The sequence below is a fragment of the Diabrotica undecimpunctata genome, chromosome 1 (assembly GCF_040954645.1).
Source record: "Diabrotica undecimpunctata isolate CICGRU chromosome 1, icDiaUnde3, whole genome shotgun sequence".
In the NCBI taxonomy this organism is placed as follows: Eukaryota; Metazoa; Arthropoda; class Insecta; order Coleoptera; family Chrysomelidae; genus Diabrotica; species Diabrotica undecimpunctata.
This window is the reverse complement of record NC_092803.1, coordinates 132,795,827-132,812,576: the sequence shown is the minus strand read 5'-3', so window position 1 is coordinate 132,812,576 and position 16,750 is coordinate 132,795,827. Positions and strand designations below refer to the sequence as shown.

General features: G+C 32.3%; 1 protein-coding gene across 5 annotated transcripts in view; it reads left to right on the top strand.

Moving 5' to 3' along the window:
* Positions 1–16,750, top strand: part of LOC140431974 (uncharacterized) — a 151,978-nt gene that overhangs the window by 104,549 nt on the left and 30,679 nt on the right. For all 5 annotated transcript variants that reach the window (XM_072519844.1, XM_072519850.1, XM_072519859.1 and 2 more), the window contains one exon: positions 7,586–7,650. In XM_072519844.1, coding sequence (XP_072375945.1) covers positions 7,586–7,650 — 65 coding nt within the window. The remainder of the gene's footprint in view (positions 1–7,585; positions 7,651–16,750) is intronic.

Below are 16,750 nucleotides of genomic sequence, written 5' to 3'. Positions count from 1 at the left end.
ACTTTTGGCATGTCACACAATTTCGAGTCACCTCTTTGGCTATTGTATAGTCCTGTCGACAAATGTAGTTCTCCCTGAACATAAGCCACACCTTTCTACTTCCAATATGTCCGTTGTCACAGTGTAACTTTAAAAAAACTTCTTTTACCATTTGCTCCGTGATTACATAGAGTTCTTTACCATCGACCCTCTTAAAATATAGGTTATTTTCTTGTTCAGCCCTTTGCTTTTCTCTTTCATTCAATTCTTCCTGATTTTCCCTGATTTTGGCCAAAGAAAATAAGCCTGCTTCTTCTCTCATTATGTTCATGCCTACGTGGAGAGTTTTGTGATCCTCTTTGCGGAATTGTTCATCTCTCGTCAACGCATCAGCCAAAATATTGTCCGTTCCTTTGATATATTTAAATTCAAAATCATATTCTTGGAGTAAAAGAATGCCCCTATGAATTCTATTATTTACCAACCTATTTTTCATTATGTGTATCAACGCTGCATGGTCCGTTTCAATGGTGAATCTTGCCCCAAGTAGGTAAAAACGTAATTTGTTTACACAAAATAACACACTGGCAAACTCTAATTCAGTAACGCTGTATTTTCTCTCATACGTTTTGGTTACACGGGAAACAAAACATATTGGCACCTCTATATCGTCTTGTATCTGTGATAACACCCCTGCAAATTTTTTTATGGAAGCATCGGTCCTGAGAATGAAAGGTTGCTCATATCTTGGGTGGTGCACTCTTACAGCTGTGGAAAACGCTCCTTTTAAATTTTTGAAAGCGATTTCTTGTTCCGTTCCCCATTTCCATCTGACATTTTTCTTAAGTAATGCTATTAGCGGTATTTCTTTTGTACTGAGGTCTGGTATCAGCTTTTTGAAATAGTTTACCATTCCTCAAAATCTCCGCAAAGTTTTTAAATTGGTTGGCCTAGGGTAGTTGTTTATGACTTCAATTCTATCTTCTGCAAGACTAATCCCTTTTGTGTCTAATTTGAATCCTAAATACAATACCTCTTTTTGGAAAAACTGACACTTTTGAATATTTAATTTTAATCCGGCTTGATCAAGTTCTTCGAGAACAGTATGAATATGTCGTAGATGGCTTGTTATATCCGGTGAGAAAATTAATAAATCATCTATGTAATGTACAACAAATTCTCCATGCCTATTTAAAATTGTGTGTAATGCGCGAACCAAAGCAGCGCATGCACTTTGTAGTCCAAATGGTACTACCCTAAATCGGTACACCACTCCGTCGATAGAAAAAGCGGTATAATTTCGACACTTTTCTGCCAAAGGTATTAACCAAAAACTGTGTTTCAAATCGATTTTGGAGAAAATGTGTGATCCTGTGATTCGTCCAAAAATGGCTTCTATGTTCAAAGGCGCTTCGTATTGCGCGATTGTGTGCGAATTAATGTTTCTTGCATCTAAACATAATCGCAAATCACCATTTGATTTTTTTACGCATACTATCGGGTTGATATATGAAGAGTCACATCTTTCGATCACCTTGTCTTTGATCATATTTTCAATTTCCTGTCCGACGCTTTGCCTGTATTTATACGGGATTGGATATGTTTTCGATTTAAAATTTTCTAAGTTTTTAACTTTAAAAGAATGTTCATAATTTTTAGCCACTCGGCTTTCTTCATTAATAAGATCTCCATAATTTTCTAAAATCTTCTCTATTTCCTTCTCCATGTTTTCTCCACATATTATTTTTCTTTCATCCTCAGTTTGTTCACATGTGTTCACTGTCCGTATTACTTCTTCACAAAATTCTGGATTCTCGTCCATAATTGCCATTTCTTCTCTGTCCTCTTCCGTTATTTCTTCTTCTATTTTTTCTTTATCTTTAATTTCTATCTGGTATTCCGAGCACCATGTTTCGGCTCCTTCCATTTTTCTGCTTATAACTTCCTTTTTTTCCTGCTTTCTTTTCGAACTCTTCTTCTTTTTTTTTATTCTCTTTTCCTCTTCGGATTGATTTTTTTCTTGAGCTTTCGATTTATCCTCTACCGTCGTATTGATTTCTTTATGTTTTTCTTGTCCATTTATCCTTTCAGAAAATTTTCTCCTATCTGTTTCCTTTTCTTCTTCTATGTTGTCTGGTTCTGCTCTGATTTCCAGTTGATTTTCCGAAAAATTGATGGTGATATGTTTTTCACTCAATTCATCAATTCCCGCTATCATATCATGATTTAGATCTTCGATCACCACACATTGCATAATATAGAATTGGTCTCCCACTCTGATCCGTACTCCTAAACCTTCGTTTACTGTCGTCAATTTTTTATTATTTGCACCCACTAAAGCAACCCTCGGAATCTTATACACAAATCTGTCCATATTTAATTCTTTTACTAGTTTTTTATTGATTAACGAAATTTCCGATCCAGAATCAATCAGAATTTTAATCGCTTTATGTTTTATAAATGCATCTAAAAAAATTAGACTGGAATTAGAATTTTGTTTTTCGTTTCCCGCCAACTGTATAAACTCTCTCGGGTGACAAAATATACCGGAGAGTTTTTTACTTTTGTTTAGTGGATGCCTTATTGAAAATACTGTCTGGATTCATTGAATACTTCTTCTTCCTCCTTTTCTATTGCCACATGATTCATCTCTCTTCTGTTTTGTCGTTGGAATCTCTGATTATTTCTATCGTCCCTTTGTTCGTTCGTATTCCTATTCGGAGGATTTTGTGCATCTCTATTCCTGTTGTGATTTTCATTTGTTCTATTTTGTGTATCATTCCGGTTATCGTAATTTTGTTGTCTATTGTTATTATTGTAATTTCTCGGCCTATATTCGTTTGTTGATCTGGGATGTCGGTTTCTCTGGTCATAATTTGATGAATACCTTCTTTCCGGTCCATTATATTGGTCATGTTGTCTTCTATTTCTCATTTCTTTTCTTTTCGCTTCTTTTAATTGAAGGAATTGGCACAAACTATCAATATCTTGATAGTTTCTCAAAATCACGTGATCTTCCAACGTTTCCTCAAAATGTCTGCTGATCATTTCTACCAGCTGTTCGGTAGAATATTTGTATTCTAGATATTTTGAATTGTTATATATCTGCAAAGCATATTTTTCTTCAGATATTCCCATTTTTTCGTGATATTTTCCATTCTGTAGCTCTTGGTTGATTTCTCTCTGTTTATTTTTCCCCCAGAAATAGTTGAGAAATTTATTTTCAAAATCTGTCCAATTTTCAAACTCATCTTCCTTGCTTTCATACCATAACGCTGCTCCTTCTTTCAAATGGTTTCTAATTGTTTCTTTGCAATCGTCAAAGTATCTAATATGTTGTAATTTGGTTTTCAAATTTTTAACAAACGGTACTGGGTGTGTTTTCCGAATATCCCCGCCAAATTGTATTTTCGCCTCGCATGTTCCATGGATGATAACTTCTTTTCTCTCTACCCCTCTTAGTTCAATTTCTGCCATTTGTTTTTCATTTTGCTTTAATCTTCTTTCTACTTCCTTCCTGTCTTCTTGTAGCGCCATTTCAAATTTTTCTTCTAACTGTCCTAATTCCTTTTTCTGGGCAATCTTTATTTCCTTCATCGTATTTTGGATATCTTTTATCCCTGTCGCTTGTTTTGCATTATTTATGGTTATTTCTTCTATCTGTTGTATCAGTTCTTTCTTTATCCCCTCAACACATCCTTTAATTTCTTGTTCATAGTTTTCCAAACGCTGCTCTATATTCCTGTTATTTAGTTCTATTGCTTGTCTTGTTTCCCGTTGGTTTTCTTCCATTGTTTGTTTTGTTTCTTGTTGATTTCTATCCATTTTTTGTGACTGGAGTTGCATTATTTGTAATATTTTATCTATTCCTGATAATTCTTTTTTCTCCTCAACTATTGTAACATTTCCTTCATTATCCGATCCTTCTTCAACAATTGTTTCCTCTTCTCTGTTATCCTCCTTCCTTTCTTGCATTTTGCTTTGACTCCTTGTGGTCGACATGTTGTTTCTTTTCGTTACTGTTTTTGTCCCCGCCAAATGTGAAATTTTACAACACTCTATATGTTTCAGAACACGACAATATTTCTCCCCAAATGTATTAAATTTTCACGACAAATATCAAATATGCAATCAGTAAAATTCAAATAATTCAAAATAAATATCAAATGTACGATTGGTAAAGAAAATAAAATCAAATAATTCAATAGCAGTAAATATCCACTAACTACGATCAATCAATAAATCAAATTTATATTCCCTGGAAAAATTGTCAAAATACTTTCAAATTCAAATTCCCTCAATGTTATATGTTTTTATCTCTGGATCACCTGTACTTATTCCAGATCTCTTTCCCTTCCTTCAAATGTAAAGCTGCGATATTTTCAAGCCCCACGTTTTGGAAGCCAGTTATTGTGATATTTAAAGTCTTGGTGCGTCAAGCAATAATTAGCTAATTAATTTTTTTGATTAATTAAAATTATTTAAATGATATGATTATGACTCTATCACAATTTTTAATTCTTTTATCTCAGGGTTAAATTCGTGCTTCAATATCTATGCTATTACATGTGAAAGGTAAGGTCCAGAGAATACCGGAATAATAAAAACACATATGATCTAACACTATATATTGAAATAAAAATAATGAAATAATTCACACTCAAAAGTTTTCAATAAACAAATCTCATATAAGGATTCTCAAAATTTTGTTCTCCGTACGTGAACAATCAAAATTAATGGTACAAACAATATTAATTGAAATCTCAAAATCCCAAACTATTCTAACTCTCCTAATCAAAATATTTATATCCTTTCTAAATTACGTGTAAAAATTGTGTTATCAATAAAAGAAAAAACTGCAGAAAACAAAAATATCTCTCTCTGATGATGAGTGGTCCAAATCCTTGTTCCTTGTAGACTGTATTATCTCCTCTCAACCGCTCCCTATGTAATCAGCAATCTTATAACAGATTGTTGCAAGTATATCGTCCTTAATGATCTCCTTCAAAAGCAACAATCATTCAAATTATGATAGCCTTTCTCCTCTCGATAAACTGAATCTCTCGTTGTCCCGAGTGAAAAATGACTCTTGGAATATCTTCTCTTTACGATAAACTGAATTTCTCGTTGGCCTGAACAGTGACTCTTGGAATATAAGTAGGAAAATATGACTTACAATATTTTGCTGCTTCAGCCTCTGTCAGATACACTAACTCCACAAAAACTCACTAACATTCAACACTACTGCTTGCTACTTCTTGGGAACCACCACAGAACAATCACTGTTCGTCTTACAGACTTGGAAAACCAACTGATTATCTTTTCTCTCTCCTCAATCTCGCTAAACTTTTTCCTACATACTTATCCCACCTTTTTCAATCTCCGCCAATCAAAACTCGTCACAATTCCCCCATTTTTTCATTTCGATAACAAACAAATTTTTACCTATAATTATAAAATTTCCTAAAACTTATTTACAAATAATATTTTCTATAATTCTTAAAAACTAACAAAAACCTCATTCTAAAATCTCTTCTATTTGTCTCTAATCACTGCATTAATGTATTTTGGAAAACCCGGTTCAATTGTCTTTGGATTTCACTTAAAATTATGCGGGTCACTCAAGTATAACAAAGAAATAATTTATGCAAAGCTTACATTTTGTTTAGTACAGGTAATCCAAGAATTTAATAACTTTCCTTCTTCGAAATGTTTGTTGGATATTATCCTACTTATCTGAATTATTTTAATGTTTTTGAACTTTGAAATATTTTTAAACAAACCAATATTTTTCTCGATTTTACATATCATAACAATATATTTTTAAGTCCAAACGAAAAAGAAAAGTTAAAAATCTAGTACTGGCAAATCAAGTTTTTCACGTGAAAGAGCATATAATTAAAAACAGTAATAGTAAAATTTATAATATAAAAGCTAAAGTCATCAGGCACTCTGCAGTTAGCTTGAAGCCTTATAAAATATTATTTAAGGTAAATTATTTAAATATTTCAATTGCATAAAAATGAGGTTACGTGATATTTCCTTCTTTCTATCTTTTTCTTTTTCCTAATTTATATGTAATCTTTGGAAACCTATAAAAACTACACTTACTATTTTTGGTATTATTAGCACAACTAAATACGCAACATGTATTTGCACACATGTTTGATAAAATTTATGCGTAAAAAGATAGTGTCCAATTTTGTCATATTTCGCCGCTACGCACGCTGGCATCGTAAGGTACCCCTACCATGGTCACGCACGGAGCGAATAGCATTGATACTCATCCCATATTTATAAACTATAAAGCAGCCTATGGCTCTGTGAATAAAAGAGAAATTTTCAAAGCAACGAAAGAGCTAGGAATATCAAATCAGTTGGTAAATTTAACAAAACTAACTCTTGAAAAAGTTGAATGTAGAGTACGAATTTGGGGGGAACTGTCTGAACCTTTTAAAACAAATAACGAACTGCGCCAGGAAGAACTCTGTCCTATATACTGTTCAATCTGGCTCTGAAAAAAGTAATACGTATGTCACAAATCACAACCACTGGTTTAATATATTGTGTGCAAATCAGTGCAAATCCTGGTCTATGCTGATGATATTAATATTGTTGGTAGAACGGAAAACGCTGTACGAGAGGCGTATGTAGCATTAAAAGAATCAGCTACAAAAATGTGTTTAATAATAAACACCAACAAAACGAAGTATATGAAAATAAGCACGCAACCACAAATACTACAACCACTTGTTATAGAAAACGACGTCATCAAAGCAGTGAACGAATTTGTATACCTGGGAGCGCTCCTTAATACTGAAAATAATAATACTGCAGAGTAACCGCAGAATTTTCAGCGCCAACACATGCTATTTTGGGCCCAATATTCTCCTTAAATCCACAATTATATCGAGAAATACAAAAATAAAACTCTACAAAACAATAATACGCCCAGTTTTAACATATGGTTCCGAGACCTGGAGTCTAACAAAAAATAATGAAAACATGTTGAAGTGTTTCGAAAGAAAAGTACTAAGGCAAATTTATGGAGCAGTGAATGACAATGGTGTATGAAGAAGACGATACAACTTTGAACTTTATAGAATATACCAGGAACCTGATATCGTAAAACATATTAATATAGGACGTCTTAGGTGGATAGGGCATGTAATGCAAATTGAACAAAATGACTTAGCTAGAAAAACGCTCCTTGATAGACCAATTGGTCAGAGAAAAAGAGGAAGACCTAGAACAAGGTTTCTTGATAACATACGAGTTACGTATTTGCAAGTGACGTACTAGAACCGTATGTGGTTGATATAAGTGTTGATATCTGTTAACATATGTTCTGATTAATTTTTATTATTAATGTTTTTTTTTAATAACTGTAAATGTTTGTGTTATTTTTATTTTTATAATTTCATTGAAATAACAAATAATTAATCTAACCTAGAAATTTCAAAAGAATATACAACCTTTTGCCTTTTTATAATATTAGATTTTTAACAACACTCACTTTATCAAAAATGCATCGCTATTGGTAGGAGCAGCGACGACAATGTTAGTAAACGATTTATATTGAATTATATGGTAATTATTCTTTTAGATTAAAACTTTTCGTTGGAGCATTCGACACTGAGCCGAAGACCTATCCTCCAAACAGAGAAATTGGTAAGTTTGTACATATAATATACTAGGTATTATGTATAATTTGAACTTTCATGTAAGTTTGGATAATTTGTATTTTTAGAACAAATTCCAAAGTAGAAATTGGAACATCAAAATAAACGTATCTTGAACTGAAATTGAGGTTAATTGGTGATTTTTAAAAATCATTCTCAAAATGTACAAAATTTGCTTCCGATCTGAGAAGTGCAATATACAGAGTTTATTTTATTATTTGTGTTTGCTTCTAATGTAGATACTGGAGAAAATGTTAGACGCCAAAATGAAAGTTTATAGATACAGAGGTAAAAAGAACCATTAATATTTTACTACTTTCCAATATACTCTTAAATGTAGTTGAAACAATTTTAGGGAAAACTATTCCACTCAGCAAGTGATATCTACAAAACGATAATTTTGATTATATCACCCCTTTTTTAGATATCCAAAAACAACCTGTAGTAGGCAACTTGTTTTGACGAATTTCTATGTAGTGGGCATCGTTCTTAAAAGACGGTATTTGAGATCTGCTGACAATTTTCACACTGTTTCATCTCTGTTCTATTATCTTAGTGCTCTATTGTGATATACTTTATTTCTCTTATTTGTGACCTCTAATTTTCTGGGTTGTGTTTATTCTCTGCATTACAATTTATACTTGAGCACCTTAAATCTTGTTGTGCTGGATACGCGTGCTGTCATCTGACCATCTTGTTGGAGGACGTCCTAGATTACGATAAGCATCGTATCCAGGTCTCCATTCTGAAATTTTCTTGGTCGATCTTTAATCTCTGACTTTAGCAATATCGACTGCTCAATTCCGTTTGGGTAGTAATTATTTTAATTGCTTCCGTAACACCAACTGTTTCACTATTTTAATTGAAACTCTGTCTCTGAGTAGTATATTCAACATTGACCTCTCCATTGCTCTCAGTACCACTTTTATTTTGATTATTACTTTTCTGCGAAGGGTCAGTGTTTCTGCTCCATTCATTAAAAATAAAAGCACACATTGGTTAAAGCCCTTCCTTATTAAACACATAGGAACGTCTGATCTAAAGATTTCCCTTAATTTTGCGTAAGCTTAAAATAATAATTTTTAAAAAGGCAAAATCGGGGAGGATAATGCAGGCTGCACGGCAGGAAGATCATGTTTAAACCACATATACACACTGGAACAACTGTTGGAAAAGAAAAAAGTAAAAAATAGAGATATACATTCGGCATTTGTGGACCTGCGAAAGGCGTATGACTCTGTACCAAGTTCAGAACTATGGGAAGAAATGTACAAATTAGAAATACAGACGGAACTCATAGAAGCTACAAAAGCTCTAAAAAAAGTAGTGATTGCACAAGACCAAGAAGATCTCAGTTACATGACGAAGAAACTACAAGAAGAATATACCAAAGTTGGTCTAGATATTAACTTCGCGAAAACAGAGTACCTATCTACAAGTGAAGAAGACATAGAAGATCTACAGATTGATAACGACGTAACAATAAAAGGAAAGAATAAATTCAAATACTTGGGGTTTATAATCACAAAAAAGGCAACAACAGAGGAAAAATTTAAGCAAAAATTAGAAAAAAAAAGAACAGCAAAGCGACAACTTAACTTAGCATAGTGGGATAGACTCCTAAATATGAAGACAAAAACACAGATTTACACATAAAACAATAGTGCGAGGTATTATGACATATTGGGCTGAAAATTGGACTATAAACAAGAAAAACAGCAGTAAGATAAGAAACAGAGATGGAATGCCTGCGAAGATGCTGCAATGTAACAAAAATGGATAGGAGAAGTAATAACGAAATAAAGCAAAGAACATCAATAGAAACAGACATACTAACATATATAGAACGAAAAAGACTAAAGTGTTATGGACATGTAAGAAGAACTAGCGACAGCAGACGGATAAAGATGAGTAAGAGAGGCCTAAACGATGTGGAAAATGGGACAACAGAGAGAGAGGCGGAAACGGTTGAGCGAGGGAAGGCAGTGAATACTGTAGAATCCCTGGATATATATATATATATATATATATATATATATATATATATATATATATATATATATATATATATATATATCTTTTTCTTCTTCAGATGCAAATCCACTAATGGATGAGCAATCACATTTTCCATTAATTTTCTATTTCTTGCAATATGTATCAGAGATTGTATGTCGGTAATCCCTGTCCATTGCCTTATGTTTCGGAGCCAGGACATTTTCTTGCGTCCCATTCCTCTTTTGCCTTTAATTTTACCCTCGATTATAAATTGGAGGAACTGGTATTTTTCATTTCGCATGATGTGACCTAGATACGCCGTTTTCCTTTTCTTGATGGTTTCGAAAAATTGGCGTTCTTGGTTTATTCTTTTAAGGACATCTATAATTGTGACTTTCGCTGTCCATTGTATTTTTAGGATACGGCGATAGAGCCACATTTCAAAAGCTTCTAATCTGTTTATATCCCTTGTTTTGAGTGTCCAGTCCTCTACGCCATATAGCAGCACTGACCACACGTAGCACTTAGTAAACCTTAGTCTCAGTTGAAGATCGAACTCTGAATAAGTCAGTACCTTCTTGAATTTTACGAAAACTTGTCGAGCTTGCTCAATGCGACATTTTACTTCCCTGTTCGATGCCCAGTCTTCAAAAAGCCACGATCCCAGGTATTTAAATTTACTCCCTCTTTCAATGGACTTAGTATTCAGTGTTATGGTGGAGTTTTAAAGTGCATCCAAGTTTCTGGAGATGATCATAAATTTGGTTTTTTTTTTGTATTAATCTCTAATCCCATTCGCTTACTTTATATACTATATATATATATATATATATATATATATATATATATATATATATATATATATATATATATATATATATATATACATCTAGCGGTTAATGTAAGCTCCGTTCTAAAACGGTATTATACTAACTCCAGTAGAATATACACCGTGTATATTATTATCTGCGTAGCGCTTTATGTAGACTCCGAGCAACACGTAGGATTAAGTGAACTCTGTAATAGGTTAAAACACTTTTGGGATCCGTATGTATACCTTCGCGTACACAACTAAACTCTTGCGATGTTGCCAATAATTTGATTAGTCGTAGACTTTCAAATTTTACAGCAGGTACATTTTGGAACTTCAAATTTATTTAAATATCAATAAATTTAGTCATCGAGAAATTTCACAAATACTTGGTTAATGCAGTTAAATATTTTAGAGTGGTAATTTATATTACTTGCTTTAATTATTTTTAAACTTAAGTAGTGCCTATTATAAACTTGGAAAAGGCAAGAGTTCATTTTTATTTATTAGTTTTTTTTTAAATGCGTTGGCACTGAAATATTTATTATATAAATGAACGTTCCGGTGTTTCGATTGCTACAGTTTATGACGTATAAAATATCTTATTAACGTACGTAATAACGTACCCGTTTTTGCAAAAAGCAACAACGAGTACGAAAGATATCGGGTATCAGGGGTGGTATTTGTCAATCTAAATGCCACTTACGACATATTAAATAAGAGAACATTTCTCCAAAGCTGCATGACATCGCCTTGGATAAAAACATTACTTGTTTTATCCGCGTATATCTACAGAATAGAAGATTTTTCGTATCATTCAATGGTAAGATGAAGAACGCAGATGAATGGTCTCGCTTGGGGTAGCGTAATGGCACCTACACTGTATTACATTTACACAAATGATTAACCGATAACAGTAGATACTAGGACTTTCATGTAGACGATACATTGCACAACCAAAACTTTTGTTGCTGAAGTGAAAAAAAATCTAAATGATTGCCTTAAATATAATTTAATGAACTACGAATTAATTTTAAGCCAAACCCCGAAAAATCTTAGGAGCGCTCCTTCAATTTGTCTAAGACAGGCGCTTTCACAAAACTGAATATCTAATCTAGTCTAATATAAATACCTTTTTTTAAACGCATCTACCACGCAGAGGCATTAGCGTATTTAGATTAATGTTACAGTTGATACAAATAGTGTATATACATTAGTTCACAATTAATAATAATAATATGTATGTGTATTACAATGTACGTTTTAAATCTTATGAAGAAGTTTACAGTCGTTAAGATAAGAAATTATTCTTTTTGTATCTGTATTTTCTTCTAGGGCAGTTGGGTATGCTATATTTCGTTTACTGTTATATTTAAGACACTGTATTAAAAAATGTTTTAACGTTAGAACACGGTTGCACACTTCACAAACTTTTGTTTAATGACGGTTGACGATATCTCTGATTTCTTAGGTTTGTTTGATGTCGATAGCCGGAACAGATATTGTCCATGGCGCAGGGTTGTGGATTGAGGAGGTATCATAAGTTTTTGAAAATTGAAAATTTAATTTGGATAAGTATGATCGTATACGAAAGTAAAAAGGATGATCAATTTGATGTGTTTGTTAAAATTTATTTGTAAATCGATCAGCAAAAACGTTATGCACAACTGGAATATTTCGGTTTGATGACACTGCTGCTGCTTATGTTAGGCTTAGTGGAAAATATGAATTTTACTATAACGAAATATAAACAAACCGTGAAAATTTGATGATTTGAAGAAAGAAAATGTCAAATTAGGCTAGAGCAATAACTGAAACAAAAGAATCAATTGGGAATAATGTCAGTCATCATATATTTACTCTAAAAATAACTAACAAAAGATAGACATTAAATGAGAAGTAAAAATTAAAAGAATAATATGTCACTAAAAGACTTGATTTGTAACGATTATCAAAATTTAATTAAAGTCACAAATGTCATCCGATTAATAACAACATTAAATCGTCTGTCAATAAAAAATGTGAAGAACAATTGGACAACACATAGTTTGGATTTAGAAGTGGATTGGGAACAAAAGAGGAATTGTGCGCAATGGAGGTACTTTTACAAAAATGCAGAGATTATAATGAAAACATATTCATATCTAATATAGATTTTCAAAAGTATTTGACATAGTTCAACCTGGTAAGCCCATACATGCATTAAAATACATACACCTAGATACCAAGATATTAATTTACTAAAAAATCTACTAAACTCAAACAGCGGTCATGCGGGTGAAAGATAGAGAAACAAATCAAGCAGAAATTCAAAAAGGAGTCAGCCAGAGATGTGTGTTGTCAACTAATAGGCATTTTAGGAGACACTATGGGAAAGAAGTAAGGAATGGAGTGAGCATCATTAATAACATAAAATTTGCAGACTAAACCCCAATTATGACAGAAAATATAGAGGATTTACAAATTCTTATAGAAATCATTAACAGATAAAGCAAAAAGATAGGACTAAACTAAACAGATAAAAGTCAATGTTTACAAATAAGAAATTGAGTGTGGTTATTAGATTGAGATCGTTGAATGTTATGTATGGTCGCAACTGCTATATGGGGTAGAAGCTTGGACCCTGACAGCCAAATCTGTAAAAAAATTAAAGGCATTCGAAATGTGGCTATATAGGCGTATTCTTAAAATTCCTTGGACTGTAAAAGTCTCAAACGAAGAAGCGTTAAGACGAATTGTCTATCTGGACATCGTATCTGGGCTACAGTTCGAAACGATAAATATTCTCTTCTACGCGTCATCATGCAAGGAAGAGTAGAGGGAAGAAAAGTCTTGGGAAGAAAGACAAAATCTGGCAGAGAAATATCAGAGATTGGACTAACTTCAGTGTTGAAGAAATAATATATCTAAAAAATCTAAAAGAATATCTAATATATCTATACCGGATCCTGTAAAATTTTAAATACATTAAATTAAATCTCTCGTAAATTATAAAGCCTATTCTTAGATTAAAATAACAAATTTCTTAGTATTATGATAGGTAGTATTGTGATAATGTGTAGGTGTCAGTATTCTTTTAAAAGAGATTTATAGGTTGGTATATAAATTTCACTGTATGGTTATGTGTCATACGGTTTCATCTTTCATACAAACATTAAAAACCTTAAAAAGTTTCATTTTACATACAATTAGCACGTTGGCTCTGGAAATGAGCTATAAATATGCATTGTTAAAAATGGTATACATTTATATAGATTATTATATCGTCGGTATACTGCGAAAACCAGGTAAATGTCGGAATACCGAAATCGAGAAAAAACGTTTTTAAAGTTTAGTTTTTTATTGTGAATTAAGCAGTCAGCTTGTTTTTGATATTAGGTATTCTAGTGAAAGATGCATATACCTGAAATGATATTCTATCATTAGTTTGAAAAAGTTGAGACACCTATCTGACTAATCCTAAATTTAAGTTGGAAATGCTATAACTTACCTGGTTTTACCTGTAAATCTAAATAAATCAATTACTCTTCAAATAACATATTTAACACAAATATAATAAACCAAGTATAATATTTTTCAGTTTTGTGATCGATATATGAGGCTTTTACTAGGTGATAGCAATGTTTTAAGGTATTAGTCGATATTCATGACATTTAACTGGTTTTCCCTGAAAATTTTATTAACAGCTGTGTGTAGTTATAGTTATTATTTATATGAATGATAGGCAGTTTTATAGAAAAAAACAAATTTATTTCGAATATAATAATAACAATATTATTATTATGAGGCTTCCTCGTCCGATTCGTCACTAAAATCAGGCTCTGGCAAGATGTCTGTTACATCATTTCCCGTTTTTATATTACGACACCACCCGTGATATTTCTCCGGTATCACATAGCTGTACCAAATCTCTCTTTTTTGCTATGCTAATTGGCAAATGTGCATCATAAAGTCGCTTAAGTTCTTCAAGATTGCTTGTATTAGTTGATAACTTGGCGTGCTTTTTTCTTGTTATCTGCCGTGCAGTATCAGTATGGAAATAATTGAAGCTTGTTGACATGTCATAATTAAAATAGTCTCTTTTAAAACATTCTCTTTGTCTCTCCTTTCATGAATCTCATTCTTTTTATCTTCAACCACATTATTTTTTCGCCGTTTTGGTCTTTTGTCCGGTTTTTAATTAAAGTGTGTGACAAATTTTTTAAATCGTAAAAGTCATAGTATTTAAATTCTTTACATTTGTATGGTTCTATACACACTTTTTATCATCAACCTTGATATTTTTAGTTCCTCTTGCATTTTGAAAAACAGACAAGTAATCTGGCATCCCACAGATAGATCTGTTTTTTAGCGGTTTCAATACTACTATGGATAGAGTCAACTTCCATATAGGAATGTCCAGACTCTAAAAATTTGTGTTCAATAATATTTAAATGATCTATGATTTGAACAGCCCTTAATAGCAAGGCTGCAATATTCTAATTACGATTCTCTCCCTCGCAGGTATCAGAAAATAAACTTATTTCACTTACTTACATATTCTGGAACACATTTTGATAAGTAGTGGAGTATAATGTTTCCTATTTCAGAACTTTCTCGTCTACCGTTGATTTCTGACCAGGCAAAACAGTAAGCTGCATTTGGTAATGCGGCTTCATATACACACAAATTGTAGACATATAATTTTCGAGAATAATATAGTTGTCCAGTCAATTCACTTGGAATCTGTAGTACGGCCTGTAGATCGAAAGTAATTGAAACAAAATCACATTGTTTATTAGATATTTTCCTATCATTTTGTTTTTTAAGATTACGTACTTCTTTTCTTTTCTGATGTTCTCTATAACTGTCTTCTAAATCCGATTTGTCAGTTGGATTACCCCTATTATATTTATTACAAACTAAACATTGATCTTTTCTAGCAACAAAAAAGCTTAAATTATAGTCGTTAGAAAATATTCAGTCATTTATAAAAAGTACATTTTTCTTATACTTAAATTTTTGTCCAAATATCTATGCTTTGAACTTTGGCGAATATAATGTGGGCCCATGGTTGGAAAAGACTCAATATGAGCCTTCACGATTTTTCGGGTTTTACTGCTTGTTTTATTTGGCGGTGTATGCTTGTCTCTTTTATTCGTATCTGCATAACAGTCTAGAATATCAGTTTTTCTTACATCTTGTATTAACGACGCTGATATACAAAGTGTCTTACAAAAAAATTTCTCACATACCTGTATGTCTTGATCATTCAAAGAAAAGTAACAATTTTTGGAAAATGCATGTGGTTTTTTAAACTTCGACGAACTGCAAAGACTCTCTTTGGTGGCTCCGTTTTAATACGTGCAATAAGAAAATGTTTCTGGCCTATATGTTCTAACTTTCAATAATCACGACATAGTCTTTGTCTGTAATCTTCGCTGAAATAACTGGCATATATGTAAAAGCACTCTAAACAATTAACTGGTTTTGTCAATTTTGCTGGTCGATGTTCTCTTTTTTATCTTATAAGGCAAACCCTCAGCACGTCTCCTTTTTGCGACATTTATTACCCAATCTTTGGGGTTAGCTTTTCTCCAACGTTTTAGTGGACGTAGGTCTTTTCATACTTTGTCAAGAAGTAGATTTAATATCCAACTAGCTATTTCAGCTGACACTAAATTGTTCGTGGGTGCACCTATTTTAGTGTTTTTTTTTCTCATTTAGGCTATCAAAGACAGTGTGTAAATCATATAGACTTCCTAGAAAGAGCGATCCCTCTTCACTTGGCTGATATGTGGGGTCTACATCTGAAAAGTCACTATCAAAAATGGATTCCATTATTGAGACTATATTGTTATCAGAATCATCAAGAATTGAACTGCTGTCTTCAGTTATTCTATCTGTGTTTGTGTTATAAGATCATTTATTGGTTTAGCTTAATAACCATTTCTAAATTTTAACTCAACCCGTTTTCAGGTAAAATGAAGTAAGTGTACTTAAAGGTTTTTACTAGTCGATATGAAAGAGAAATTTTAATAAATCATACACGTAAAATGTATTAAAGACACTTATCACCTTTTTACTGAATATGGTATGCAGTAGTAGAAATATTATTGTTGTCCGGCATAATAATATATGTGGGCTTACTTTGTTTTACATGCAACAAAACTTTAATTTTATGGAAGTAAGTAGCGATATATTGTTTTATTTGAAAATGAAAAGTTGATTAGGTGTAACTTATTTGTTTATTACACAAATTATCTGCTGAATGGTAAGTCGTATCATTTATTGGGTTTTACCT